Genomic DNA, 27,874 nt, shown 5'->3' on the forward strand with positions numbered 1-27,874 from the left:
AGGAGGAGGAGAGGAGGGCTTGTGCCTTCTCCAGACCGCGAAGGGGCATTCGTCCTGGTTATGTTGGGGGCCACGGGTACAAGGCTTGGAAGCCCAGCCCTGTAGGGACCCGTGGTCACCGCCAGGTGGCGCCCCGATGCCGGTTTACCCCGTGTGGTCTTTGGCCGGGGATGGAGCCCGGCCGGGACGCCTTGGAGGACCAGAGGAGGGCGTGTGCCTCCTTCAGACCGAGAGAGGGCGTCCGTCCTGGTTATGCAGCTCAGCCCTGTAGGGACCCGTCAGGCGGCGTCCCACTGCCTATTGATCCCGGGAGCCCGGCACTCGACGAAAGAGGGGGGAAGACGAAAGGGGACACACGGACGGCTTCCGGGTGCGCAGCCGGCACTTCCGCCACACAGGGGTGTGGCCAAGACTAAGTGCCGGGAAGCAGCTGGAGCCCATCCGGGTTCCCATAAAAGGGGCCGCCTCCCTCCAGTCATTGGTGGATGTCGGGAGGTAGCAGGACTGAACTGGAGAGAGAGGACGGGAGGCGGCCAGGAAGGCACAAAGACTGTGGGCCCTGGACTTTGGGGAAATCGGTGTAAGAGGCACTGGGGATTGTGAGTGCACGTGACTTTGACTTTATTGTACATAGTGTAAATAAACAGTGTGTTGGGAGCAAAATATGTTGTCCGTCTGTCTGTGTCCGGGCCAGCGTTCACACCATCTGAAATAACAAAAGGCCAAAAATAATTTCACAAGTTAAACAGACCAAATCAGAGTACGTTCAAACGGAATAATAAGTAGTATTCATAAAAATAACTGCAGTGAAACCATATAAAAATAAACAGAGCAACTCCAGATCTGTAATACTGTAATGGGTTCCTGGCAAATTAATGACAATTTCTTTCATTTAACACTGTTCCCACATTTGCCACTTTTTTTCAGCTTCTTTAATAAAGCTAATTGGGGCTTCAACTGTATTTCCCCTCTGTAAAGGTTAATGTTTTGAACTTTTCCATTGTTTTTGCCCTTTTTTGCCTGTACCTATGTGTTTGTTTTATCCTTGTGTTTGCTGTGATACGTATACTTACTTTGCTAGTCATTCATTTCTTTGTCAGTAATGTACAAAATATTCATGAGCAATGAAAGTCATGATGATCTGGGTACTGTGACTTTAAATAGAGCAAATTCAAGAAGCTGGGTGTTGTATCAGTTCTTGTCTTATATAAAAGCTTCCCTCTCCAACTGTTTCAGATACACACCATCTAGTTTTCTACTAGGAATCCATGAAATTGATGAAAACCAAATTGGAAAATTTAGTTTTCGAACACAGGAATCCATTGTTCAGGTAAGATTGACCTTCAATGGTGAGTTTTTTTTCCTGATATTTTACATAACTGGTCTAAAAATAGAGACCACCAAGACTGATTCTGTTTAGTTTCAATCAAAACCAAAAGCACACAACAGTCTGTATGCCTTAAACAGAAAACAAAGCAAAACTTTTAACTGTAGGTATAACTGAAACTACAGCAGAAACTGAGAACCAGGTCAACTCTTTACTCTTGAATTTCAGCTTTATGTAGGTCCAAAATCTACATATCCACCTAGTTGCATTTTCATTATGTTTAAATATGTTAAGGGTAAAAATGTTTAAGCTTTTTTCATATATATACAGTTAGGTCCATAAATATTTGGACAGAGACAACTTTTTTCTAATTTTGGTTCTGTACATTACCACAATGAATTTTAAATGAAACAACTCAGATGCAGTTGAAGTGCAGACTTTCAACTTTAATTCAGTGGGTTGAACAAAAAGATTGCATAAAAATGTGAGGCAACTAAAGCATTTGTTTAACACAATACCTTTATTTCAGGGGCTCAAAAGTAATTGGACAAATTAAATAACTGGAAATAAAATGTTCATTTCTAATACTTGGTTGAAAACACTTTGCTGGCAATGACAGCCTGAAGTCTTGAACTCATGGACATCATCAGATGCTGGGTTTCCTCCTTTTTAATGCTCTGCCAGGCCTTTACTGCAGCATCTTTCAGTTGCTGTTTGTTTGTGGGCCTTTCTGTCCGAAGTTTAGTCTTCAACAAGTGAAATGCATGCTCAATTGGGTTAAGATCAGGTGACTAACTTAGCCATTCAAGAATTTTCCACTTCTTTGCTTTAAAAAACTCCTGGGTTGCTTTGGCTGTATGTTTTGGGTCATTGTCCATCTGTATCATGAAACACCGCCCAATCAATTTGACTACATTTAGCTGGATTTGAGCAGACTGTATGTCTCTGAACACCTCAGAATTCATTCGGCTGCTTCTGTCCTGTGTCACTAATAAAAGGCAAAGCATTCACTGACTGACTGACTGACTGACTGACTGACTGACTGACTGACTGACTGACTGACTCACTCACTCACTCACTCACTCACTCACTCACTCACTCACTCACTCACTGACTCATCACTAATTCTCCAACTTCCCGTGTAGGTAGAAGGCTGAAATTTGGCAGGCTCATTCCTTACAGGTTACTTACAAAAGTTAAGCAGGTTTCATTTAGAAATTCTATGCGTAACAGTCATAACGGTCGACAACGTCCGCCATGTTAAACTTTCTTATTTATGGCCCCATCTTCACGAAATTTGGTAGGCGGCTTCCCTGTGCTAACCGAAACCAATGTACGTATTATGTCGGTGGTATGACGCCACTGTCGGCCGCCATATTCATCACTAATTCTCCAACTTCCCGTGTAGGTAGAAGGCTGAAATTTGGCAGGCTTATTCCTTACAGCTTACTTACAAAAGTTAAGCAGGTTTCATTTAGAAATTCTACACGTAACAGTCATAATGGTCGACGACGTCCGCCATGTTAAACTTTCTTATTTATGGCCCCATCTTCACGAAATTTGGTAGGCGGCTTCCCAACGCTAACCGAAACCGATGTGCGTACTTATTTCGGTGGTATGACGCCACTGTCGGCTGCCATATTGAACTTTCCAACGGTCTTTATTACCTATGGGCCCATCTTCAAGAAATTTGGTACGCAGGTTCCCAACGCTAACTGAATCCTACTTACGTACATATATGTCCATAGCCTGCAGCTCAGTCGTCGTGTGAGGTGGAGTTGGGTCCCCCATCCCCACAGCTCCCACGTTGTTGGCTGACTGCCTATATAAGGCCGTCCATCTCTCCGGTCTATTCATTCCCTTCCTTGCTTCGCAACGGTATTCACGTCTCCCTGCTTATAACTGCAGCCTTTTTATTTAATCCATGGCTTCTTGGCTGTTTTATTGTTCATTTATTACAATTATAGTTGTAGCTGGATGCGAAGTTATCGATGAAACCGGTTGTGTGCTTACAACGCTTGACAGATGCCGAATGTCACTTCAACACAACAAGTCCTGCAAATACTAACATAATTAAAACAAACCTTAAAACTCAAACCGATTATGACAGCAGCAATCCAAGCTGTGAGATATGGGGCAAGATTGTTTTTCACATGGCCAACTGTACGTTCCAAGCTCAAGAGTAAGCTCAGCGCACAGCTTGGTCATATTACAACCAGAGGGCCGAACTGACAACGTGGCATACAAAGAGATCCTTAACAAATAATTATTGGCATATTTTCCCTCAGTTTAAAAAGGTTTACTTTTCTTCTTAATAAAAATTTTAATGCAGTACTTTGCCGCTGCGAAGCGTGGGTATTTTGCTATCATCAATAAACACTAGTGTCTCAGTGCCACTGGCAGCCATGCATAGCCAAGCCATCACACTGCCTCCACCGTGTTTTACAGATGATGTGGTATGCTTTGGATAATGAGCTGTTCCACGCTTTCTCCATACCTTTTTCTTGCCATCATTCTGGTAGAGGTTGATCTTGGTTTCATCTTGGTTTCATCTGTCCAAAGAATGTTTTTCCAGAACTGTGCTGGCTTTTTTAGATTTTCTTTAGCAAAGTCCAATCTAGCCTTTCTATTCTTGAGGCTTATGAGTGGCTTGCACCTTGCAGTGCACCCTCTGTATTTACTTTCATGCAGTCTTCTCTCTATGGTAGACTTGGATATCGATACGTCTACCCCCTGGAGAGTGTTGTTCACTTGGTTGGCTGTTGTGAAGGGGTTTCTCTTCACCATGGAAATGATTCTGCGATCATCCACCACTGTTGTCTTCTGTGGACGTCCAGGTCTTTTTGCGTTGCTGAGTTCACCAGTGGTTGCTTTCTTTCTCAGGATTTACCAAACTCTAGATTTTGCCACTCGTAATATTGTAGCAATTTCTCGGATGGCTTCTTTCACCTGCATGGAGAGCTCCTTTGACCGCATGTTGTCTGTTCACAGCAAGTTGTCTTCCACATGCAAGCACCACACCTCAAATCAACTCCAGGCCTTTTATCTGCTTAATTGAAAATGACATAACGACGGACTTGCCCACACCTGCCCATGAAATAGCCTTTGAGTCATTTGTCCAATTACTTTTGAGCCCCTGAAATGAAGGGATTGTGTTAAAAAAATACTTTAGTTGCCTCACATTTTTATGCAATCTTTTTGTTTAACCCACTGAATTAAAGCTGAAAGTCTGCACTTCAACTGCATCTGAGTTGTTTCATTTAAAATTCATTGTGGTAATGTACAGAACCAAAATTAGAAAAAAGTTGTCTCTGTCCAAATATTTATGAACTTAACTGTATATATGCAGTTGTGTAATATTTAAAAAGTAAGTAAAGACATAGCAAATTTAAATAAATGAGTTGTAACAATTAAATAAACAATCTAATGATGCAAAAACACAATTCTGCACACAATGCACTATTAAATTATAGAGTGCAGGAATACTACTCAATATAATAAAGTGTTTACCAAATCAAAACAGTATATCAAAGGATTGTTGTTGATTTTATTTGTACATGGGCTTAAAAGATCACCATTTTTGAACTGGTAAAGAAATAAAAGCACCAGATAAAACCAAGTCCACTATTCAGCATTAAACGTGTTTTGTTTACTTTATATTAGGTTGAGTAAGAACATGTAGCACACATCCTGCTTTTCCAATGCATATACAAGTATTTATGGATATGTATTGATAATCAAGTAACTGTTGGTTACCTACTGTCATTATAATTAAAGATCTATAGGGTTATAACATAAAGTGACAAAAAAGATTATTAAAATGAAACCCAAAATGCATAACTGTAGAAGTGTGCATGAGTTAGTCCTGTGACTGAGTGGCATAAAATCCAGGGCTGACATTTACATTGTTCCCTGTGTTGTCAGGAAACCTTTGGTTTTTTTGTTGCTCTATAACAGATGCATGTGGTTGAGAAAATGCAGGAAAAAGTCAATTAATTAAACAAATGCAAGTTACAAAAATAACAATTGAAAAAATATTCCACTGGGACTTAACAGTACAGTTTTAATGCTATTATACTTACTTACAAACTAATTTTCAGACACAAGTAGTCACTTCATGTGCATCCAAAAATTGAAATAAATGCTAGCGGTGTGTCAGAGAGCCGTCATCTATAACCACACTACTCCACATTCCCAGGACTCTGGCTAAGAATATTATTGAAACTATGTAAAGTCACTTTATACCCTGTGTCACAGGTCAGGTCAGTTAAAGGGTCAGGGTACAAAGCCTTCATCTGAATGCCTGGCCTTCCAAAGGCTGTGCAAAATCTCTGCACTGCCTCACCGTGTACCTTCGTGGGATTCCTGTGTAGAATAATGTATGCTTTTCCAGCAAGATGCATAAGTATTCCACACAAAAGCAAAAAACACCTTGGTTGACATACTTTTCTTTAATATCAACATTAAACCAGAAGGTTCTCTGCCAAGTACCACAATATATACAACACAGTATCTTTTAAACGTTTATGAAGATTGATGTTCAGAAGTAAACTTTAATTATAACCATGCAACATATCTTGTCACAGCTTTTGTCTCCATCAGGATTGGAAAATATGCAAGTTGTCCTAGCCTGTCAGGTCACACAGAAAAATATCTTATTTAGTGCAGTGCATCTGGCTGCTGTTTGTTTCCAGAGCTGCCCTACTCAAGTAGAAAACTTGAAGGTATTTTTTTATTTTAAGCAAACCTGTTTTACATTTAAAATGAAGGTGTTCAGCTTAAATTATTATTATATTTCTGTGTATTCAGACAGTTTTGTGTCAGCAATATATTGTACAGAAACTACAGTGTTTGTGATCTTATGATTAGGTATTTGTCAGACTTTCTTAATCAGTGCTTAGTTCCTATGCAGCCCTTTCACTTGGGGAATTTCTATCACCATAAAAAAATGACTGACTGGGTCCATCTTGGCAATTTAAGAGGAACTGGATCATTGTAATTAATATTAATTGTGCTAAAATAAAATTATATTGGTGGTTTGAAAACATACAATGTAATATGAATACTATACCTTTTTCCTGGAATATAACATGTATATTCCTAAAGATCTGTAATACAGAAATAAATGATAATACTGTACCTGTCAACCTTTCAGCACATAGAATTATTTCAGTATGATTTCTGTAGTAATACTATAGTAGACTATAAAATTACAGCAGAAGTCACGGTGAGCTAAAGTGTGCCGCACACAAGTCAACAGATATGTACAGTACCTAAAAAAAGTATTCACCCCAATGGAGGTTTTTACATTTTATTGTTATACAACATTGACAGTGGATTTAACATGGCTTTTTTGACACTGAGCAACAGAAAATGACTCTTTCATTCGAAAGTGAAAACAGATCTCTGCAAAGTGATCCTTAAGTTAATTACACATATAAAACACAAAATATTAGATCACATAAGTATTCACCTCTTTCAAGTTACATTTCAAGTCAAGTTTGGTGTATAAATTTGGTGGATAAAAATGAATTTCCCCTTGGGATTAATAAAGTATCTATCTATCTATCTATCTATCTATCTATCTATCTATCTATCTATCTATCTATCTATCTATCTATCTATCTATCTATCTATCTATCTATCTATCTATCTATCTATATAAATAAGTGCATTATGCTTTTTATTCTCCAAAACTAGGTAATCCAGAAAACGTCCAAACATGTGGTGAAGTGTTGTGCAAGTCAGAATTTTTTAATAAATAAACAAAAGATCCATAAAAACTCTATGCTTGTGATGAACATAAAATCAATAAATGAGCCCAATAAATAATACACTAAAACCAAGGATTAAACCACAATTAGAGTCAGCCTTCAACTGCTCTTTCCAATGCTGCTTTGTCTTTGTCTCTGTCTCTATTGTCTGTCCCTCTTTTCTCACTTTACTCATCTATCTCCCAGGTATACTCAGGTGAGACACTGGTGACAGCAGCCCCCAGATGACTCCTGCCCCCAGCTACCGGTTCATTGGTGTCCACTGGGATGTGCTGACCCCATCTCCCTCATCCTTCCACATCTCTTGGCCTCTATAAGACCCCTGGAATATGAAGTTATTCCTGCTTGCTGCTGTTCAGCAGGAGCGATCTTGGAATGCCTCTCAAGCAGCTCCTTTGTCGGGCTTCCCTAACTGCTTTTCTGACTTCTGACCATGCTGATTTCCCAGTGATTCTTTCCTCTCACTTCTCACTGGACCTTCTTCCTTGAGATGAATGAAAAAGGAATCTTTTTGCTCTCTATCCTACTCAGTCTGTCTTTATACTTGTGGGTGCAAGTGATTTCATTGCCAATACACGGGTTGTCAATGAGGAACTGGCTTGGTACGTGATCAGACAGTTTCCCCATTAAATGCTACAGAGCCGTACAGTTTTGCTGCAGCATGCACCAACACCCACTGTGCCTGAGTCACAGTGTTTTTATTTTAAAAACTGTGCATGGCCAAGGACCCCACTTCACCACTAAGACATTAATGCTGTTGTTTTTAGGCCATTCTTATGTGTTGCTTTGCTTTGTGCTTGGGATTTTCTTGCTTGAAAAAAATTTTCTTCCAAGGTGCAAGTTTCTCACAGACTGCATCAGCTTTTCCTTCAGGATTTCCCTATATTTTGCTGCATTCATTTTACCTTCTACCCCCATAAGCCTTTCAGGGTCTCCTGAAGATAAGCACCCCTACAGGAAGATGCTGCCACCACCATACTTCATGGAATGGGTGGTGTGTTTTAATGTACAGCATCTGGTTTATATCAAACATGGTATTTACAAGGTGAGACACAAAAATAACCAAATTGGTAAAAAAAAAAAAAAACATTTATTGATGAATGCATTCTAAAAATTGTCACCTTCTGTATACTCCCCCTCCTGATCTCTACAGCGCTCCATACATAATGTATCTTCCATTGATTGAAACAGTGCTGGAAGCCTGCTTGCTTGGGGCTTTTCAATAAGCTTGCTGTTTCTGTCTTCACTTCTTCCATTGAAGAAAAATGTGTACCCTTCAGATCACTTTTGATTTTCGGGAACAAGTAAAAATCACAGGGAGCTAAATCGGGCGATTAGGGAGGATGGTCGAGGACAGGAATGTTTTTGTCAGTCAAAAACTGCTTTATGGAAAAAGCATTGTGTGTGGGAGTGTTGTCTTGGTGAAGAACCCTCTCGATCTGGGTGTTGAACGTCTTCCACATTTTCTTGTCCTTATTTGAAATATTTGTGGTACTCAAAAACTTGTGTGTGAGACAAACTGTTATCACCGTACACTGTTTTTATCATTTCATAAGTTTCTGTGGCCATTTTGTTCAATTTCGTGAGAAATTTGATGCTGATTCGTTGTTCGATTTTTTTCACCCGACATTATAGCAGCAGCTCGTGTAGCGATTGTTGTGCAAATACTGACTGGGCTATTCACAGGATATACCTAGCTGGTTGTGGGTTTGAGAGGGAGTGTAGGAGGGGATATTGTTCTATGATTCACATTTGGCCGACCTCCAGACAATTTTCCAGAAAAGCCCCAAGCCCAGACTGGTTATTTTTGTGTCTCAACTCGTATTCTGATGGTCAAAAAGCTTGATTTTGGCCTAAGCTTTTTGGCCTTGTCAGAATACAGAACCTTCTTCCAGCTGACTTCAGAATCCCTCATGTGCCTTTTGGCAAACTGTAGTTGAGTTGTCATGCATTTTTTAAGTGTCTTTCTCCTTGCACTCCCATAAAGCTGTGACGGATGAAGCAATCAGTTGACTGTTGTTGTATGCGCAGTCTCTCCAATCTGAACTACTGTAGCTTGTAACTCCTTCAGAGTTATCATAGGTCTCTTGGTGTCCTTCCTATCTAGTCTTTCTTGGACGATCACTCAGTTTTATTAGACAGCCTGCTTTGAGCAGATTTGCAGCTGTGCTGTACTCTTTCCATTCTTTTGTGATTGATTTAACTGGACTCCAAGGGGTATTGAGTGAATTAGATGTTTACTTGTATCCATCCCCTGACTTGTGCTCTTCAATCACCTTTTCAGTTGAAGTATTATTTTGGTCTTCATTGTGTAGGTTAGGTTTCCATTTCTTAATATACAAATTTTAAAGTTTAGAAATCAAGTTGATTCTCTTATAGTTGTGTGTTGTGTGCTGTACATTTATCACCCTTGTGTTCTGTAGGCCAATTTTTACGGTATGCTGCAATAAACTATTACATTAAAATTAGCTATTGATAATCTTTTTACCAAAAATTATTTAATTACTTTTGATAATATAAGCTTCATAAAAAGTTTACATAAATTTATGTATAGCACATCATTGACTTAAAGCATTATGTGATTAAAATTCTTAAAAATGTGTACTGTGTATAATATATACTTTTCTTTATGCTTAAAGGTGCAAGATAAACAGTCAGGGTCACAGAACAGAAGCAGAGATAGCTCAGCAAGTGGACGACACTCTAGAGCTGCAAAAGATTCTGAATCTCAGGCATCATCCTCCGTTGTAAAGCATCCAGCCAGGCCCACAGCTACTAGCAGAAGAAGGTTAGTTGAGAATGTTCTTATATTTGCATTGAGGAATATTTATTTAATAATATGAACACATTCTCATTAGATGAGTAATTTTTGGAATTCTAATTGCAGAGTGTTGTGAAAATGTTTTTAATTTGTTGTTGCGTCTGGCACCATGAATACGGAAATATGTTTACTCAAATGAAATTGTACATAACTAGTGAAAAGATACTATATCATAACTCAGTATATTCATTAAAATATTTGTTTTGTTTTGCTACTATATTACATTCAAATTTAGTTTACAATTATAAAAAAAAATATTTTTTAATAATTACCAGTCCCTAAAGTTACCAGTCTACCACACTGCTTGGTAAGCTTATTCCATGTGTCTGTGGTTCTATGTTGGCTATTTTTTCCCATATTTCTCACAGCTCTGATTAAATGTAGCCATTAAAAAGTTTTTCTTGTCACAGTTTCTTATATGAAGCATTAAACTTATTTAAAATGAACACATTTGATACCCCTGGTCAGTCTTTGCTGTCACTCATCTTTTGTCTCCTATTGCCATATTTGACCCATGCACAAGATTAAATTGGAGATCTCTAAGAAAATAAAACAACAAAATACATGTGAACACTTGTTCTGTTAGATTTAATATGTCACTTTGGGAGCTTATATCTATATCTATTAAGTAAGTCATAAAAATGAAAATACTAGACCATGATAAGCTGTTCAGGAGAGTAGAAGGCTGTTATACCTAATTATAGGGAATCACATACTGAATGTACGAGGGATGTTCAAAAAGTTTCCACACTTTTTTTTAACTGTGTTTATTAAGAATTTCAAAAACAAATGACATCACTTTTGACATAGTCACCTTCGTTTATGATGCAATTTTCCCATCGTCGTACCATCATTTTTAATGCTCAATTAATACTCTTCCCGCTTTCACTGTTTCCAACAATATATAAAAGTGTGGAAAATTTCTGAACGTCCCTTGTATAAAAATGCTTATTTACAATTTGCCTATTTTAAAAAATGTATCTGAAATTCTAAATCCCCTGCCAGTTGTGAGTCATTAGTGCCATACCATGTTATTTTATACTTATAAGACTACTTGTTGTAAATAATGCTTAATAGACAGGATCAAACATTATATGGAAATGTGCAAAAGTAATAGTTACTGTAAAATCTGTTCAGAAAAAAACATTTAAAGGCAAAATTTAAAGTCCTTATGTAACAAACTGTTTTACAGTGAATTACTTTTTATACATGCTAAGTGTAAAGTATATTGTGATAAATATGTCACTGTACAGACTGTGCATGGCAGCAGATGTTTTTAATAATGGAATCAACAGAAAGAGTGACATTGGGGAAAACAAGCTAAAATCATAACCAGGTGAGGAAGGATCTAATAAACTAAGCAAGAATGCAAGACCAAAATCACAGTGAAAGTGATAGAAAGAACAATTTGGCACCACAGGATAGCACAAAAAATTAACTAACTAACTAACTTAAAAAAAGACACAATGAAACATACATGAAATTAACCAATACATTCCTGGGTCTTAAAAAACCTATATATATATATATATATATATATATATATATATATATATATATATATATAAGATATATAAATTATATTTAGAGTCACAGAAACATTAGGATGCAACAATGCTTGGGATTTCAGTTTCTGAGATAGAAAATATTAATAAACATTTATGGTTATATGATGGTTCGTACTATTATCATCTTAGCAGTATTACACATTCAGAGAATGCATACTGTTTCTTAATATATTTGAGTAATAAGCTAACAACAATTAACAGAAGTCAATTTTAAAATCTCACAGCTTGTTATCTCAGAAGCATTTATCAGAAAAACTTCCTTTTAAAAATGGTTAAGCTTAGAACTGGTTAGGGTTGGGTTATGAAGAATGACACAATCTCAAGGACATTAGGGTTAGTCTTTAAAGTAGATTTTGGTTAAGATGATTAACTTAAATGTTCCAGAAATGCTACAGGGCTGCTTATACCAACAGCAATACATTTGTATAATGCATCACTGTGATGGCCATAGACAAGTCAGTTCTTTCTTTTTATTGTTTACTTATTTGGCTGACACCTTTATCCAAGGTAATTTACAAAATGTTAAATGCAAAAGTAAGTAATAAGATTTAAACCTTCAGTCTCAGGGTTTGAAGTCCAAAGTCTTAAACCAATATGCCAAAGTGCCTGCCTTTTTAGTCATTCTGGTGTGTATTCTGACCATAATATATGCATGTACTGTATATTTCTTTATCTATTTGTTTATGCATTTATATATTTCTATGAAAAGACACATTTCCTTATGAGGACAAATAAAGTTCTGTCATTATCATAAACTTGGAGTGAGCCTCATATAAAATCTTAAGGCATAAAATGCAAGTTAGAGTTAAGGCAGACTCTAGGTTAGAACAAACAAAAAGGAGTGCAGTGTCACAGCAGTACCTGGTATGTGACATGTATCTGTATTCATGAAACTCTAATTGATTTGTGTTAATATTTTTTTCTAAGGCCACCTGAAGCATTTGTTTCAGTTCAGTTAGAGAAAATCGGTCCACGTGATGTAATGTTGAACACATTTATTACCAAGAAGCAAATGATGGGAACCATTATGAAAAATCCTGTAAGTAAATACAGACTTATCTCCCAAAAACATTTTCTTTTCTCCATGTTATAAGCAGCTATTCTCCAATGAAAGTAAAGAACTGAGACAGATTAATCTGGCTTTTTGCAAATTTTACAGTATTCAAACAACATAGCTTTTACAAAGTAATGTCAAATTAACAGTTAAAAGTATCCAAACTACTGATCATACCTTATATTTGTGATAAAAGTTTGTCTTTTGACTTTGTGTAGTGTTATAATATTCTTTCTAAAATATACAGTAGATATTAAAACTGCTCACAGAGTTCCAGATGCAGCCTTTTCATTAGGGTATGCACCTTACGCATAACTTCTCTTGACCTTTGCTCTACACAGTTTGTCACATAGTTTATATTGTGTGCAGGACAGGCCAGGTCAATGAACTTTAAACTCCAAGGTTACTTACTGTCTGACCATAAACATATTACTTGACCTAACAATGTAAAAAAGCAAATGTAAACACTTGAAATGGATTTAAATTTTGTAAAGGGTAAATGCATCAGTTACATTTAAAATGTATAAAAACTAGCATTCTTTTAGCCTTATTAATCAGTTCAGTAAATTACTTGTTTGTGGTCAGTGTAAAGTCTATTAGTATTCCCCTGTCTTTTTAATTTGTAATTTCTTCCTACAAAAACATCACTTTCTGTATTTGATATATTATTTAATATTCCACAACAACAACAACAACAACAACAACATTTATTTATATAGCACATTTTCATACAAAAAGTAGCTCAAAGTGCTTTACATATAAAGAATAGAAAAATAAAAGACACAATAAAAAAAAAAATAAATCAACATTAATTAACATAGAATAAGAGTAAGGTCAATGGCCAGGGGACAGAAAAACAAAAACTCCAGAGCTGGAGAAAAAATAAAATCTGTAGGGATTCCAGACCATGAGACCGCCCAGTCCCTCTGGGCATTCTACCTAACATAAATGAAACAGTCCTCTTTGGATTTAGGGTTCTCACGGAAGGGCTTGATGATGATGGTCACGTAGACTTCTGCCTTTTAATCCATCCATCATTGTTGGAGCATCATGAAGCTTTGAGTAGGTGGTGGTGGCGCAGGCCACCACCACAAAGAAACCGGAAAAAGAAACAGAAAAGAGAGTAGGGGTCAGTATGATTTTAGAGCCACCATGAATAGTTATTATGATGAATTGAACATACAGAGTATCAGGATTAAGTTAAATTAGATTAAAATGAAGTTATAAAAGGCCATGTTAAAGTAATGTGTTTTCAGCAGTGTTTTAAAGTGCTCTACTGTATCAGCCTGGCGAATTCCTATTGGCAGGCTATTCCAGATTTTAGGTGCATAGCAGCAGAAGGCCGCCTCACCACTTCTTTTAAGTTTTGTTCTTGGAATTCTAAGGAGACACTCATTTGAGGATCTGAGGTTACGATTTGGAATATAAGGTGTCAGACATTCCGATATATAAGATGGGCGAGATTATTTAAGGCTTTATAAACCATAAGCAGAATTTTAAAGTCAATCCTGAATGACACAGGTAACCAGTGTAGTGACATCAAAACTGGAGAAATGTGTTCGATTTTCTTTTCCTAGTTAGGATTCTAGCAGCTGCATTCTGCACTAGTTGCAAACGATTTATGTCTTTTTGGGTAGTCCTGAGAGGAGTGCGTTACAGTAATCTAGTCGGCTGAAAACAAACGCGTGAACTAATTTCTCAGCATCTTTCAGTGATATAAGAGGTCTAACTTTACTTATGTTTCTTAAGTGAAAAATGCTGTCCTAATGATCTGATTAATATGTGATTTAAAATTCAGATTACAGTCAACAATCACCCCTAAGCTTTTTACCTCCGTCTTGACTTTTAATCCTAATGTATCCAGTTTATTTCTAATAGCCTCATTGTATCCATTATTGCTGATCACTAAATTTCAGTTTTCTCTTTATTTAACTTGAGAAAATTACTATTCATCCATTCTGAGATACTAGTCAGACATTGTGTTAGTGAATCAATAGAATCGGGTCATCAGGTGCTATTGATAAGTACAGCTGTGTGTCATCAGCATAGCTGTGGTAGCTCACGTTGTGCCCTGAGATAATCTGACCTAACGGAAGCATGTAGATTGAGAATAACAGCGGACCCAGGATAGAGCCTTGTGGAACACCATATGGATATCATGTGTCTTGAGTTGTAATTCCACAACTAACAAAAATTTTCTCCCTGTCAGGTAGGATTCAAACCAATTTAAGACACTGCCAGAGAGGCCCACCCATTGACTAAGGCGATTTCTAAGAATATTGTGATCAATGGTGTCAAATGCAGCACTCAGATCTAAGAGGATGAGAACAGATAAATGGCCTCTGTCTGCATTTACCCGCAAGTCATTTACTACTTTAACGAGTGCAGTTTCTGTGCTGTGATTTGTTCTAAAACCTGACTGAAATTTATCAAGAATAGCATGTTTATTTAGGTGGTCATTTAACTGCATAATGACTGCCTTCTCCAGAACTTTACTTAAGAAAGGCAGGTTAGAGATGGGTCTAAAATTTTCAAGAGCGAGGGGTCAAGATTATGTTTCTTAAGTAGGGGTTTAACTACAGCAGTCTTAAGACAGTCTGGGAAGACCCCAGTATCTAATGACGAATTTACTATGTCAGAACATTATCAATTAGCACGCCTGATACTTCTTTGAAAAACCTTGTTGGTATTGGGTCAAGGACGCAGGTGGAGGTTTTAATTGAGATATTATTTTTGTAAATCAGGTAAATCTATCCTAGTGAAAGAGTTTAATTTGTTTATAACAGGATGCTGGGGTTTAGGAGGATCCTTAGTGTTGGAGGATATACTATGTTATTTCTAATATCATTAATTTTTGATTGAAAAATACAGCATAGCCTCACAGGTTTCACTGGAAGCACTTAGGAGGCATTCCTTTGAGTTACCTGGGTTTAGTAGGCGATCAATTGTAGAAAATAAGACTCTGGGATTACTAGCATTGTTATTTATAATCTTAGAGAAATAGCAGCGCTCTCAAGACGGACAGTGTTATTGTATTCTGTTATTTTGACTTTTAATATTTCATGGTGGATAGTAAGTTTAGTCTTCCTCCATTGACGCTCAGCTCTACGCATGTTCTCTTTAAATCAGACACTCTTTGGGTCTTCCATGGTATAACAATGCTAGAAGATTTTTTCACTGTCTTTTCAGGTGCAACTATGTCAACAGCAGCTCTCACTTTAGAATTAAATCTTTCCACCTTACTATTTACATTATCCTCGCTATTATAGCTGGCACTATAAACGGACTGATTGCTTAAATGTTTGTAAGTTTTAAAGCTGCTGCTGAGTCAAAGAAGCGTTTTTAACAATATGCTTCTCATGAGTGTTTTTATCATTATTTCTATATTAAAAGTAGAAGAAAATGGTCTGATAGACCAATATCAATGATCTGTTTTATATCAACTTTCAGTCCTTTAGTAATCACTAAGTCTAACGTATGACCTGCTTTATGTGTAGGCTGATTTATGAGTTGTCTCAAATCAAAAGAATCCAGGAGGTTCATAAATTCTTTTACTTTTAGATCACACTGATTATCTATATGAAAATTAAAGTCGCCAACTATTAGGAGTGTGTCATAGTTAGTAATTAAAATTGACATTAAGTCAGAGAATTCCTCAAAAAACGCGTTATATTTAGGAGGTCTATACACGGATAATACTAGAACTTGAGAATCTCCATGAATAACAACGGCGAGATACTCAAAGGACTTGAACTTACCAAAACTGACATCTTTACATTTTAATCGGCTCGAGTAAATGTTAGCCAATCTGCCCCCCCCTTTTTCCCTGGTGGTCTGCACGAGTAAAACTGTAATCCGGAGGCGCAGATTCGATTAAAACAGCTGCCCGCCTGAATTAAGCCATGTTTCATTTAGTGCAATAAATCTATTTTTATCACTAATAAGATCGTTGATAAAAAAACGTTTTGTTAGTTAAAGCTCTAACATTTAATAGTGCCTATATTTAATGGTTCGGAGGTGCAGAGATGATACTATGTATGCTTATTGATATTTGGAATAGGAACTAAATTATTTTATTAGCCGCTCTGTGTGTATTTTTTGTTTAATATGTGATCTGTTTTTATAGTTTTAATACATTGTTCCTCTAAAATAGTAATTTTAATTAGATTATTGGAGTTTCATATGTGTTTTTAAAAATTAATCTTCATTTGCCACATATCTGCCTAAATCTGAAGATTTACTGGGCTGGTCTCTAAATATTTTGCTGACTGCAGATAATCTTCTAATCTATTACATTTAATGTCAACTTCAAAGTTAACCAACTTACTAGTAACATTTTTATATAAAGTAGATCCTGCAAATGTAAAAGTGCAGCAGATCTCTTCAATTGACACTTCTGACATTCATTTGAAAAAGAATACATTCAACAAGTACTGTAGTTGTTTTTCTGAGTACAGGTGCACATGTCACTAAGTATCCTTGATCTCTTATACCTTAGCATGGCAAACACCTGATGAGGGCTATACAGCCAAAATGTTGCCTTTACCCTTCTTTGCTTTTCAGCAGGGAAAGGTGTGTATTTGTGTCTCTGATCTTTTGTATCTGTGTCCATTAACTTATGTACTGTTATGTACTGGCTGATCGTACCTTTAATTGCCAAGATTATAAGAGCTCTCCTTATATAATGGCATGATCTTGGTTAGCCTCAAGTCCTTAGGAAATTGGCATTAATGGTTTATATATAAATAGTGTTTTTTTATGTAAAGAACACTCTTAACCTACTGCTAAAGTTAGGTATCCATAGTGAGAAAGGTAAAGAAAAAAAGACAAACCAATATATTGTTCTTTCCAGTACCAAAACCCCAGGTATTCCAAAGAAAACCCCAGTTCCTACAAAAGTTGGCAAAACAGGGATTAGCTTTAAGGAGTTTCAACAGAGAGTGCCCATATTTAACAACCATCTCTGAATTATTCCTTGGAATTGCACTAAAAGTCTGACTAGGATAAAAATTTGTCCTTTCTCAAAGTAGGACATGAGAAGTATTTATGAAGCATCCTACTCTTACTTCCAGCTAGGCGTAACAATTCACATTTGAGTATAAATGATGTCATAATTTTACAGCACCCAGAGCCACTAAGTGGTACTCAGGATGATGTTTTGTAGTTTTCTGATACTAAAGTTAAGGCTTCAGTGCAAAGATAATAATAATAATAATAATAATAATAATCCAGCAGACCCCTGTGACCCTGTGTTCGGATTCAGCGGGTTAGAGAATGGATAGATGGATGGATAATAATAATAATAGAAGAAGAATAAGGAAATTATTATAAGTTAGGATACTGTTTTAAGCTGCCACTTCACAACAACATAAAATATAATTCTGTAATGAGCACCGATAAGGAAGGGATGAGATAACCACCAAATGAGTGTAAAGCCTGATGATGGGCATATTTAACAATGAATGATTTACAGCCATACTTTAAAAAAAATCGGCTTCCCACTGTTAAGGCCTCATAAAGTAACAGTTATACTGAAACTAGCTATAAGTTGCATTCATTCTTCTACTGTTCCCAGTCATCTTCCATAGTTGCGTGCCATGCCCCTCTAAGTGATTCCGCCCTTGTCTTCTGTGAGGCTCTGTTAGTCCAGTGCCCTTGCCTTCTTGGACCTTTCCTGGATGACAAACTATAATACAAATGTCTCAGGGGTTTGTGAAATGCAGAGCTCAGCATACTTGTGTGATATTTCACAGTCAGTCACCCATCCTTCCCCGCTAATCTTCAGGGTATCAGGCTGGCAACATACAGTACAGTACCACTTTTGTATTAATATTGTGATATCACTTATAATTCACATATGCCTGCTCATTTACGCTTGAGGCAATGATCTTTATGTGTGTGCTGATTTCCATGAGTGCAGCTTGCTTTATCGTTACCTCACATGTACTGGTGGGGAAATATACGAATCTGTGTATTACCTCACACATTGTAAGGAAATTTAAAGTTAAACGTAAAATTCAAGAAATGGTTGGTTGTGACATCCTTAAATCATCATTATTCCAAAACTTCATTATACATGTAACGTTAACAACACTTTAATTATGGCAAATAGTGCATGGCTTCACCAAATAGATGGAGCAATCATAGAACATACAACAGTAATGAGACCAGGGTTTCTGACCTGGGTTCTCCCTTTGTGGAGTTTGTATGTTCTCCCCATGTCTGCATTTGTTTCCTCAGTGTGCTCTAGTGTACTCACACAGTCCAGAGTCATGCAGGTAAGATAGATTGACAACACTCAAATTGGCGTATTTTTGACTGTGTTCAACCTGTAATGGACTGGCACCTTGTTCAGAGTTTGTTCCTGCCTTGAGCCCTATGCTTGCTGGGGTTGGCTACAAGCCTCTGCAGCCCTGCTCAGGATTGAGTGGTCTTAGAAAATGGTATGGTGTTATTCCATCTCTGTTAAATTGATCTCTTTACAAATTCTTTATTGTCCAGCATTTCCAAAACATTTCACCTTACCTAGGATGTACATGCTGATCTCTGCCTGAACGACATCTATTGGCTGCTCGTAGCAAATTAGGACAGTTCATAAACTCTCTTAAATTCTGGTGAAGTTGGGAGCTGTCACACACGTGTGCATGGGAAGCAGCTGAAGGGCTTAGGAAATACTGTTTATACATCTGCCCAGGGGGGGGCGGGGTGCACTGACGCTCTTTCTGAGTTCTCTGCAGGTCTTACCCGGGAAATCCCACCAGGAGCCGCCATTTCCAGGAAGGACACATCACTTCCGGTTCCGGCCCCAAGAATGAGGTCACTTCGGTTCCGGCCCCAAGGATGATGTCACTTCCAGTTCCGGCCCAGAGGACGACATCATTTCCGCCCTCTGTGCTATAAAGCTCACTGCCTTTGCTTAGGCAGGCAGTTCTGTTTTGGACTCTGTTGTGTAACAACTGTTTAATTATGCCTCAAAGACGTTTGCAGCCGGGAAACCGCATTAAGCGGGTGGCTGCCCCAAACCTTTCTACGCCTCTGGTCTCCTCTTCTTACAGTGGCGTAGTCGGCAGGATGGTGTCCCCGATGAACCCGGGACACGAACTTTCATGGAACCAGGTGGGTGAGTACCGGGGCCGAGTTTCAGGGCAGGGAGTGCGCCGGAGGGTCAGGAAGGACGCGGTGCAGGCTCTGCTCCATGAGCATAACCCGGGGTTGACCACCCATCTCGTGGAGAAGGTAGAGGGGACCCACAGGCGTGGGCTGGCTTCTGGGAACACACTCGAGTGGCTCAGTATGCTCTCCTTGGCAGGAAAGCCGAGCTGCCCATCGGGACCAAGGTCCCTGTTAACGATGGGTTGTCCCCAGGCTGGCAGGTGAAGGAAATAATAAACTGGGAGTTTAACCCAAACAAAGGGCTGTCAGATCAGTCTATGGCTCTCTGGCAAAAGGTGGGTGAGTGGCTACGGCCATTCGAGTTGACCCCCCTACAGATAGTGCAGCAAGTGGCCTGTTTTTTGCTGCTAAAAAAGCTACCCCAGGATTTTGCCCAGCCGGCCTGGGGCGAATTCCATTCTATGGACGAGCTGCTACAAACCTTGCAAACCCAGAAGCCGGCTGTGAAACCTGGGAAGGCAGAACAGCCGCTCTATGGACTACGCCACTGTAAGAAGAGGAGACCAGAGACGTAGAAAGGTTTGGGGCAGCCACCCGTTTAATGCGGTTTCCCGGCTGCAAACGTCTTTGAGGCATAATTAAACAGTTGTTACACAACAGAGTCCAAAACAGAACTGCCTGCCTAAGCAAAGGCAGTGAGCTTTATAGCACAGAGGGCGGAAATGATGTCGTCCTCTGGGCCGGAACTGGAAGTGACATCATCCTTGGGGCCGGAACCGGAAGTGACCTCATTCTTGGGGCCGGAACCGGAAGTGATGTGTCCTTCCTGGAAATGGCGGCTCCTGGTGGGATTTCCGGGTAAGACCTGCAGAGAACTCAGAAAGAGCGTCAGTGCACCCCGCCCCCCCCGGGCAGATGTATAAACAGTATTTCCTAAGCCCTTCAGCTGCTTCCCATGCACACGTGTGTGACAGAGCTTTTTCCAAAATTAGGAAAATTTATAAAACGCTTTTGATAAATAGGGCCAAAATAGTCGCCCACACTAAGGCACTTAAAAAATACAGGCAGCTGGTCTTTGTTTTTACTGTAGCAAGCCTAGGTGTGTAGTGACTACTTGTCTCAAGCTTAATGCCTGTGTTATCTTAGGGTTTGTGGGTGGGCCATAGTAGTAAATCCCTTAATAACAACTGCTTTTTGGTGAAAAATTGTTTATTTGAAAGTTATGCTTTTTGGCACTTATCAGTTCCATTTCTTTTGAGAACTCTACTAGTTCATGTATCATTAATCAGTTAAGTATTCTTATACGTCTTCTGAAAATTAAAATACAAATCTCCAACCCATATATACAAGTGGATTCTTTATATAAGGATGTCAGCTACAATTATTAACTGACCAACAAAGAAACTTTAAGCTTGGGGTAAATACGTGATTTAGAAACTGCCTTGTGTCTGTTTTGCTAGCAAACTGTCAAGAAGTATTTTAATGAGAAATGGGGAGACAAGGTATAGTCAAAAAACCCAGAAAAGACTAACAATAAGGGCTTGAAAAAAGACATTAAGAGTTTTGAATCCACAACTCATATAGGAAAATTCTCCCAAGGATAACCTTTAAACCACTAAATCTTTAACCTGACTATGACCACTGAAGACACACCCCTAACAACATGGGAGGCAGCCCTAAAGACAAGAAGAAAAAATGGTGGCTACTGTAAATAAGCAAAATTGTGGCAAAAATGAGAAGTTCTTGGCTGCAGCCAGGACAGTTTTTATCCTCAAACAGATCTGCGCACTTCAGACACCATAGAGTGCGTATGTTGCTGTCCTTCTCTAGAGATGTGCCCCTCATGTGCTGGTATACTGACTGACTTCACAGGCCCCTCATGTTGATTTCAGGCTCATTTAGCTTCACTTTCAGACCAAATGAATCAGTAGCTTTGAGACTTGTGTATTCCACACTTCAGAAATGTCTAACCTATCAGACCTATTTCTTGCCTTGTCCACTTAAATATATTATAACCAGTTTGTAATTTCCTGATGATTTAAAAATACATAAAAATTGGGAAATAATGTTTTGCTTAATGAAAGTAGGTGTCCAATTAAGAGAAGATATAAGTTAGGATAAAAATCTGCAGCCACAGGGCACCCTAAGGACTGAATATTGAGAACCAATGATGTATAATATTATTTTCAACAAATATGGACAAAATAAAAAGACATGGGTCAGCTAATTTTCTTTTTACTATGACGTTAAACATTTCAACCAACTCAGTCAAAGACTCTTTGAGACTTTGGAATATTTAGTTTTTCTATTGTAGGGTTGAGGGTCACCCCTTCTTAATGATATGTCGAAATGTCCATTCTTTGTAGATATCTACAGCCCTTTATGTGCCATCCTGCAAATTTCAGCTTTTTAGCAAAACTGGAAATAGGGTTTTTGTTGATGAGTCAATCAGTCAGTCAGTCAGCTTTGCATTTTATATACTACTAGCAAAATACCCGCGCTTCGCAGCGGAGAAGTAGTGTGTTAAAGAAGTTATGAAAAGAAAAGGAAACATTTTAAAAATAACATAACATGATTGTCAATGTAATTGTTTTGTGACTGTTATGAGTGTTGCTGTCATCAAGAATTTGATTATCATTATTTCTTTCAATCAGGTTCGTATTTGGAGGATGTGTTGTGTTCAAGTTATATTCTGTGTTTGTCAACCATTGTAAAGATAACAGTTTACATTCATCGAAGTGTTCACTACCCAAATCGGTACTCGTGAATCTAAGATGTTTAACAGGCATTCCCGGTATTAAGTTGTGGATTTGCCTGCCAATATTTAGCAGCAGCGTGTCTATTAACTTAATTTAAACTTAAGCTTTACACCATGCTTTCCTATTGATATGTCCTCAAAGGCTTGTTCAGCTTCATAGGGTTGTTCCTTTCCTACTACTAATAAACAGCTTGTCTTCCTCTTTGTCTAAGACATCACACTGCATGCACGGGTTTACCTTTCCCAGTCCTGCTCACTATAGCAAAGTGGTTCAATTTACCACATTTTTTACACTGTCTTCCTTTAGCTGGACATTGACTTTTTCCACCGTGTGCTTTGTTTCTGCAGTAGCTGCACTTATGAATATGCTTGTATGCGTCACTCGCTTAATATTCTTTTACTGCCGTCTCAATTGTGTAATGCGTTTTTTGTTCAGCGCTCTTTGGAGCTCGCTCTTGTTCTCTGCGTACTGCGTTCACAGTCAGTTCACGTGAGCCGCTCGGAGTACATGCATCGAAGGTTCTCAGCTGTGCTTGTGCTATCTCGTGCGATCTTGCGATGTCCATGGCTTTATTTAATGTTAGCTCAGACCTGGCACTTAAAAGTTTCTCTCGTACTTTCGCTGAGTTTGTGCCAAACACTAGTCTATCCCTGACCATTTCATCTTCGTTTGCATAAGCACAGTCCTTCACCAGCAATTTTAACTCCGTTACAAAGTGATCAAAAGTCTTGTTTATACCCCACGTCTTCTCATTAAACTTGTATCTCGCGAATATCGTATTCGTCTTAGGCATGACAAACACCTCAAAACGGTCATAGTAAGTTTTCAGTTCCTTGGCTTCCTCCTGGGTGACAGTCCATGTGTTAAAAATGTCTCTTCCTTTTTCCCCAGTCCACTGGAGCAGGTAGCTGCATTTCTTACTCTTGTCTTTGCCTTTTAGCGGGCTAGAAAACATCAGCTCCACGTGCTATCGGAACTTTTTCCATTCTCCCGGCAGGTTAAGAGAATCCCAGTCAATTCGTGGCGAGGGAACTCCAACAAAATCCATGACTGTCCTCTATTCTGATACCATGTCTTGTTTTCACAAATTGTGAAAAATTAAATGATGGCATGACTTTCTTTTAAAGTATGCAGGGGATCTTTATTTATTACAGCTCTTACATTCACAGCATCCGTGCTCTAAAATTACGTGGGAAGCGTGGGTATGGAGGACGTAATATAGGCAGGCAGCCATCTACGTAGGAGGTGTAGTGATGGGGGATGCAACTCCGCCTCACACGGTGACCGAGCTGCAGGCTATGGCCGTATATATGTACGTAAGTAGGATTCAGTTATGACCATTATGCGTAGAATTTCAAAATGTAACCTGCTTAACTTTTATAAGTAAGCTGTAAGGAATGAGCCTGCCAAATTTCAGCCTCCTACCTACACGGGAAGTTGGAGAATTAGTGATGAGTAAGTGAGTCAGTTAGTCTGTCAGTCAGTGAGAGCTTTGCCTTTTACTAGTATAGATAAATATACATAAAGATGCATTTTGGGTGTATTGCAGTACAGTATGTTTTATTTTTGGAATACCATACTGAAGCAGATGTTTTTAAGGATTTATAAATTGTTTTAATTTAGGGTTTATTCAGAGTGCATTCTTTGGACATGCCTCTTTGATTTTCTCTGTTCTATCTGTGAGAACACAGCAGTGGGTACATTTAGCTCTGTGAGCTCATCAATCCCTACAGCAAGCCATTCTGTAACTTTCACATTTTTAACGTTTACTTTTCGCAGCTATAACTGACAGGTCAGTATATGATGGATTGCACTGTAGTCTGCAGTCCAGAGATTCCATGCTTCCATCGATTGATAAGTTCCTCTGAACTTAGCACAGAAGCAGTCAAGAAAGGCTATCGTCTTAGTATTGTACTTGACATGTGGTGCTTAGAAAATGAATGCATTAATTTGTTACACACTCAATCTTATTTTTTTTTTGTTTATTTAGGAAGAAGTAGAAAAAGTCAAAAGGGAACTGATAATTGAATTCTGTCAAAAGTAAGTAATATGTATGGTATAATATAATTATTTAATCTTGAATGGTTCTAAATAATTTTTAAACAGAGGCAGAATTTCAATGTATTGTATCACTTAACTCAAAAAGGAGTTGTTTACCTTCCATAATGCAAATATTAAAAAAATAACTATAATAATTCTTTGTACAAAAAAGGCAAAACATTCATTTAATTTACTGTGCATATAATTTCCGTTTTCAAAATTTGAAAAGTTAGAGATTAAATATTTAAGTCACTTTAAGGTTCAACTGGCGAATGTCTCAGTACTCCCTGAGGAGCCAAATTATTGAATATTATCACAACCTGTGGGCTCTACTTGATGACATTCCCTCAATCCGGGACACCCACTTCATGCAGGGACTTCCAAATGAGAAGAAAGGTGATAGAGATTCTGAGCAAGGACTTCATTCAGACCCAAGGTTGGTAAATTGATCTGTATTATTCATGAACTAAAAGTCTTGTTTGCATGTAGATATATTTTTTTCTCTATTCCTGTATAGTAGATTCTAAGGTATTCCTAGGCTTAAAGACAAGAATTTCAGTACACTCAGTTTAGTGTAATAGAAGATACTGGAGACACTTGAATGTCCAACTGAATGAAAATACAGTTTATCAGCTGACATCAAAGATTTCAGAAATTGGTAATGTTACAGTGTAATTGTTCTGGTCATTGGTAGCCAAACATGGAACAAAGGGCAGCAGACTTTAATCCTTGATTAGAATTGAAAAGGGAACTATAGGTGTTTACTGAATTATTTCATAATATATGATAGTGTTGATCATGGAAAACTACTGATCACACTTCAAAGATGTGGCTTCCTGCTGATGAATCTACATTGTAACTAAGTATGAGGACATGAAAGATTTCAAAATTGTGATTACCAAGTGTTTATTTTGGCTCCTCACCTGTCGTAAGGCAAGAACAGAGATTAGAATTAAAGCTGTTGATAGAGCTATCAATAATTATGAGATACTGTAGATTTGAATGAGCCATGAAGATGAAATCAAAGAGAAAATACTGTACACCTGTTCCATTTAAAGAATAAATGGCCTTTGGGACAATTTAGGATTGCCAGTGCACCTAACCTGCATGTCTTTGGACTGTGGGAAGAAACCGGAGCACCTGGAGAAAACCCACGCAGACACAGGGAGAACATGCAAACTCCCCTTATGACAAGCAAATATTGATAAAAGTAGGTTTTGATAAGATTTATTGTTTTGGGTGCATTGTACATGTGAATAAATATTGCAGTCTGAAAATAAGAAGAAATTTTTTGGGCTGAAAAGCCACCAGCACCTTAAACAGAATAATGAAATCCAGAGATAAAGAAGGTCTTCCCATTAGTAACATACTTCTTTAAAAGTTGGACCACCAAAGTAAAAATTAATCTAAGCTATGAAAATGTTTCTGCTTGACTTTTATTGTTTTTCCTGTTTGTTTACTTTGTGTTTTTTTTAAGTTTCAATTAAAAGAATTAAATATGCACATTTAAAATATTAGTTTTAATTTTGTTGCTTTCTAAATATGTTTAGCCCAATACAATGCATTTTTTTTTACATTTTACACTTTGGGCACATTTTGTCTAAGTTAAATCAGCTAGTTAATTTATACTTTGTGTTTGTTAAGTAAAACCTGGCTCCATAAACAGATGGATATATGGATGAATGAGAAGAAATGTATGTATGTATTGTGAACGATAGGGGGCACTCTCGCTCCCTTGAACCCCTGTCCACGACTCCAGACACCAGGTAAAAGTCCTCAAGTTGACTTTATTTTGTCGCCACAGTGCACAAAGCACACTCTTCTCCACAATACTCATATAATTCACAAATACTCAATAATCAACAATAAACCAATCCTCCAGCTCCCAGACGCGTTGCCACCCTTCCACCCAGCTCAGCTCGTTGTCTGGGAGTTCCCATAGTCCTTTTATAATCCCTGACCCGGAAGTGTTTCTGCCCAATAGTCCACAAGTCCTTTTCCCTTCCGGGTCAGGGTAAATAGTCCCTTTCTTCAACCCGGAAGTCCGTCGCTCTTCCTGTGACGAGCCTCCGGGTCACAGGGCACGAAGAAGCCCTCGGTCCTCCCTGCAGCTCCCTCCTGTGGCCCCCACGGCATCCAGCAGGGCTTTGCATAAAAACTCCAATGTCCATGATGCCCTGCTGGTCTTCTGGGGACCTCCACGCTGCAAGGAGGGCTCCACCTGGTGGCTTAGGGGTATTGGCCGGGATAAATGGCCGGCCATCCATTACAGTATGTATGTATGTATGTAGTGTATATGATGCATTAGTCAAGGGTTTGTACTTGTTGTCGATCTGAAATTATTCCAGTATAAATTACAAGTGGCCAATATGTCTAATTAATTGTTAGGCTGTTTCAGCAACGACCACGCTGCCTGCTGTCTGCAGATGGGAAGATGTTCCTCAACCTATGGTTTATCCCACATTTTACTGATGTCCTAATCATGTTCAAATCATTGGAGGAGACAGTAAGTACTATAGATTATGTGTATAATTCAAAAATGCAGTAGCACAAAACTTTGCAGGCAATATAAACCAAGTTGACAGATACAGTGTTTGTGCATATCAGCCACAGAAATGGACAAACAACAATTCCCATCAAACTGACCTCAACAACCTGCACATTATTTCAAGTTATAAAAATTTTATTTTACCCTTGTTTTTTATAATGTAGATCAATTACCATATATGTGAGTGCTTGAAATATGCATACAGCTGTTCCAAAAGTGACATTTACAGGTAGGCAAAATTTGATTTTGAGCAGCATATTACAGTGTGGCATTCTGATTGTGCTGCAGCTTTGGAGTATTGTTTCATTACAAGCTGAAGATTTTCTTTTAAATAAAATGCAGAAGGGTATTTAAATATGAATGCATAGGAACAACTGAAAGACAGACAGGATGATGAATTACTATATGACCTTCTCTTTGTTGAAGGCTTCTCATACCTGGCATTGTATGTGACATTGAGGTAGTTAGGTTACAGGATTACTGGAAAATTGCTTATTCTTAAACTAATTAGTACTTCTTTGACTGTCACCAATACCGAGCTCGAGATACAATTATGGGTTTTAACTCAAATGCTATTATCCAAAGACCACCACAATAGATACCATTGAAAATTAAAATTATTTATCTCTTAGGTTAATTTAGTCAACCCCATTACTATTGAAAATACCTAATTAAAATATAAAAAAACGCTTTGAAAGAATACGAAATGCTTCACTGAATACAATTCTTTATACTGTACTAGCCGTCCCCTGCGGCTCTGACCACGTAGTAGTGAAACAGACCAATGAAGAGGGCCCTGCCCGGCTTCCCACTCCTGATGTCACACTTCCCCCTCCCCTCTGCCTACAGCCTCTGTCTCGAATTAGCTAG

At 38.2% G+C, this 27,874-nt stretch overlaps 1 protein-coding gene across 1 annotated transcript in view; it reads left to right on the top strand.

The window, feature by feature from the left end:
- The window catches only part of si:ch73-242m19.1, a gene marked incomplete at its 3' end in the record, with an annotated part of 117,145 nt that overhangs the window by 83,307 nt on the left and 5,964 nt on the right, over positions 1-27,874 (top strand). Inside the window, exons 23-29 of the mRNA XM_039749762.1 lie at positions 1,237-1,330; positions 5,914-6,051; positions 9,741-9,889; positions 12,418-12,529; positions 24,407-24,456; positions 24,716-24,892; positions 26,845-26,962. Coding sequence (XP_039605696.1) covers positions 1,237-1,330; positions 5,914-6,051; positions 9,741-9,889; positions 12,418-12,529; positions 24,407-24,456; positions 24,716-24,892; positions 26,845-26,962 — 838 coding nt within the window. The remainder of the gene's footprint in view (positions 1-1,236; positions 1,331-5,913; positions 6,052-9,740; positions 9,890-12,417; positions 12,530-24,406; positions 24,457-24,715; positions 24,893-26,844; positions 26,963-27,874) is intronic.

This window comes from Polypterus senegalus, chromosome 3, assembly GCF_016835505.1.
Source record: "Polypterus senegalus isolate Bchr_013 chromosome 3, ASM1683550v1, whole genome shotgun sequence".
NCBI lineage: Eukaryota > Metazoa > Chordata > Cladistia > Polypteriformes > Polypteridae > Polypterus > Polypterus senegalus.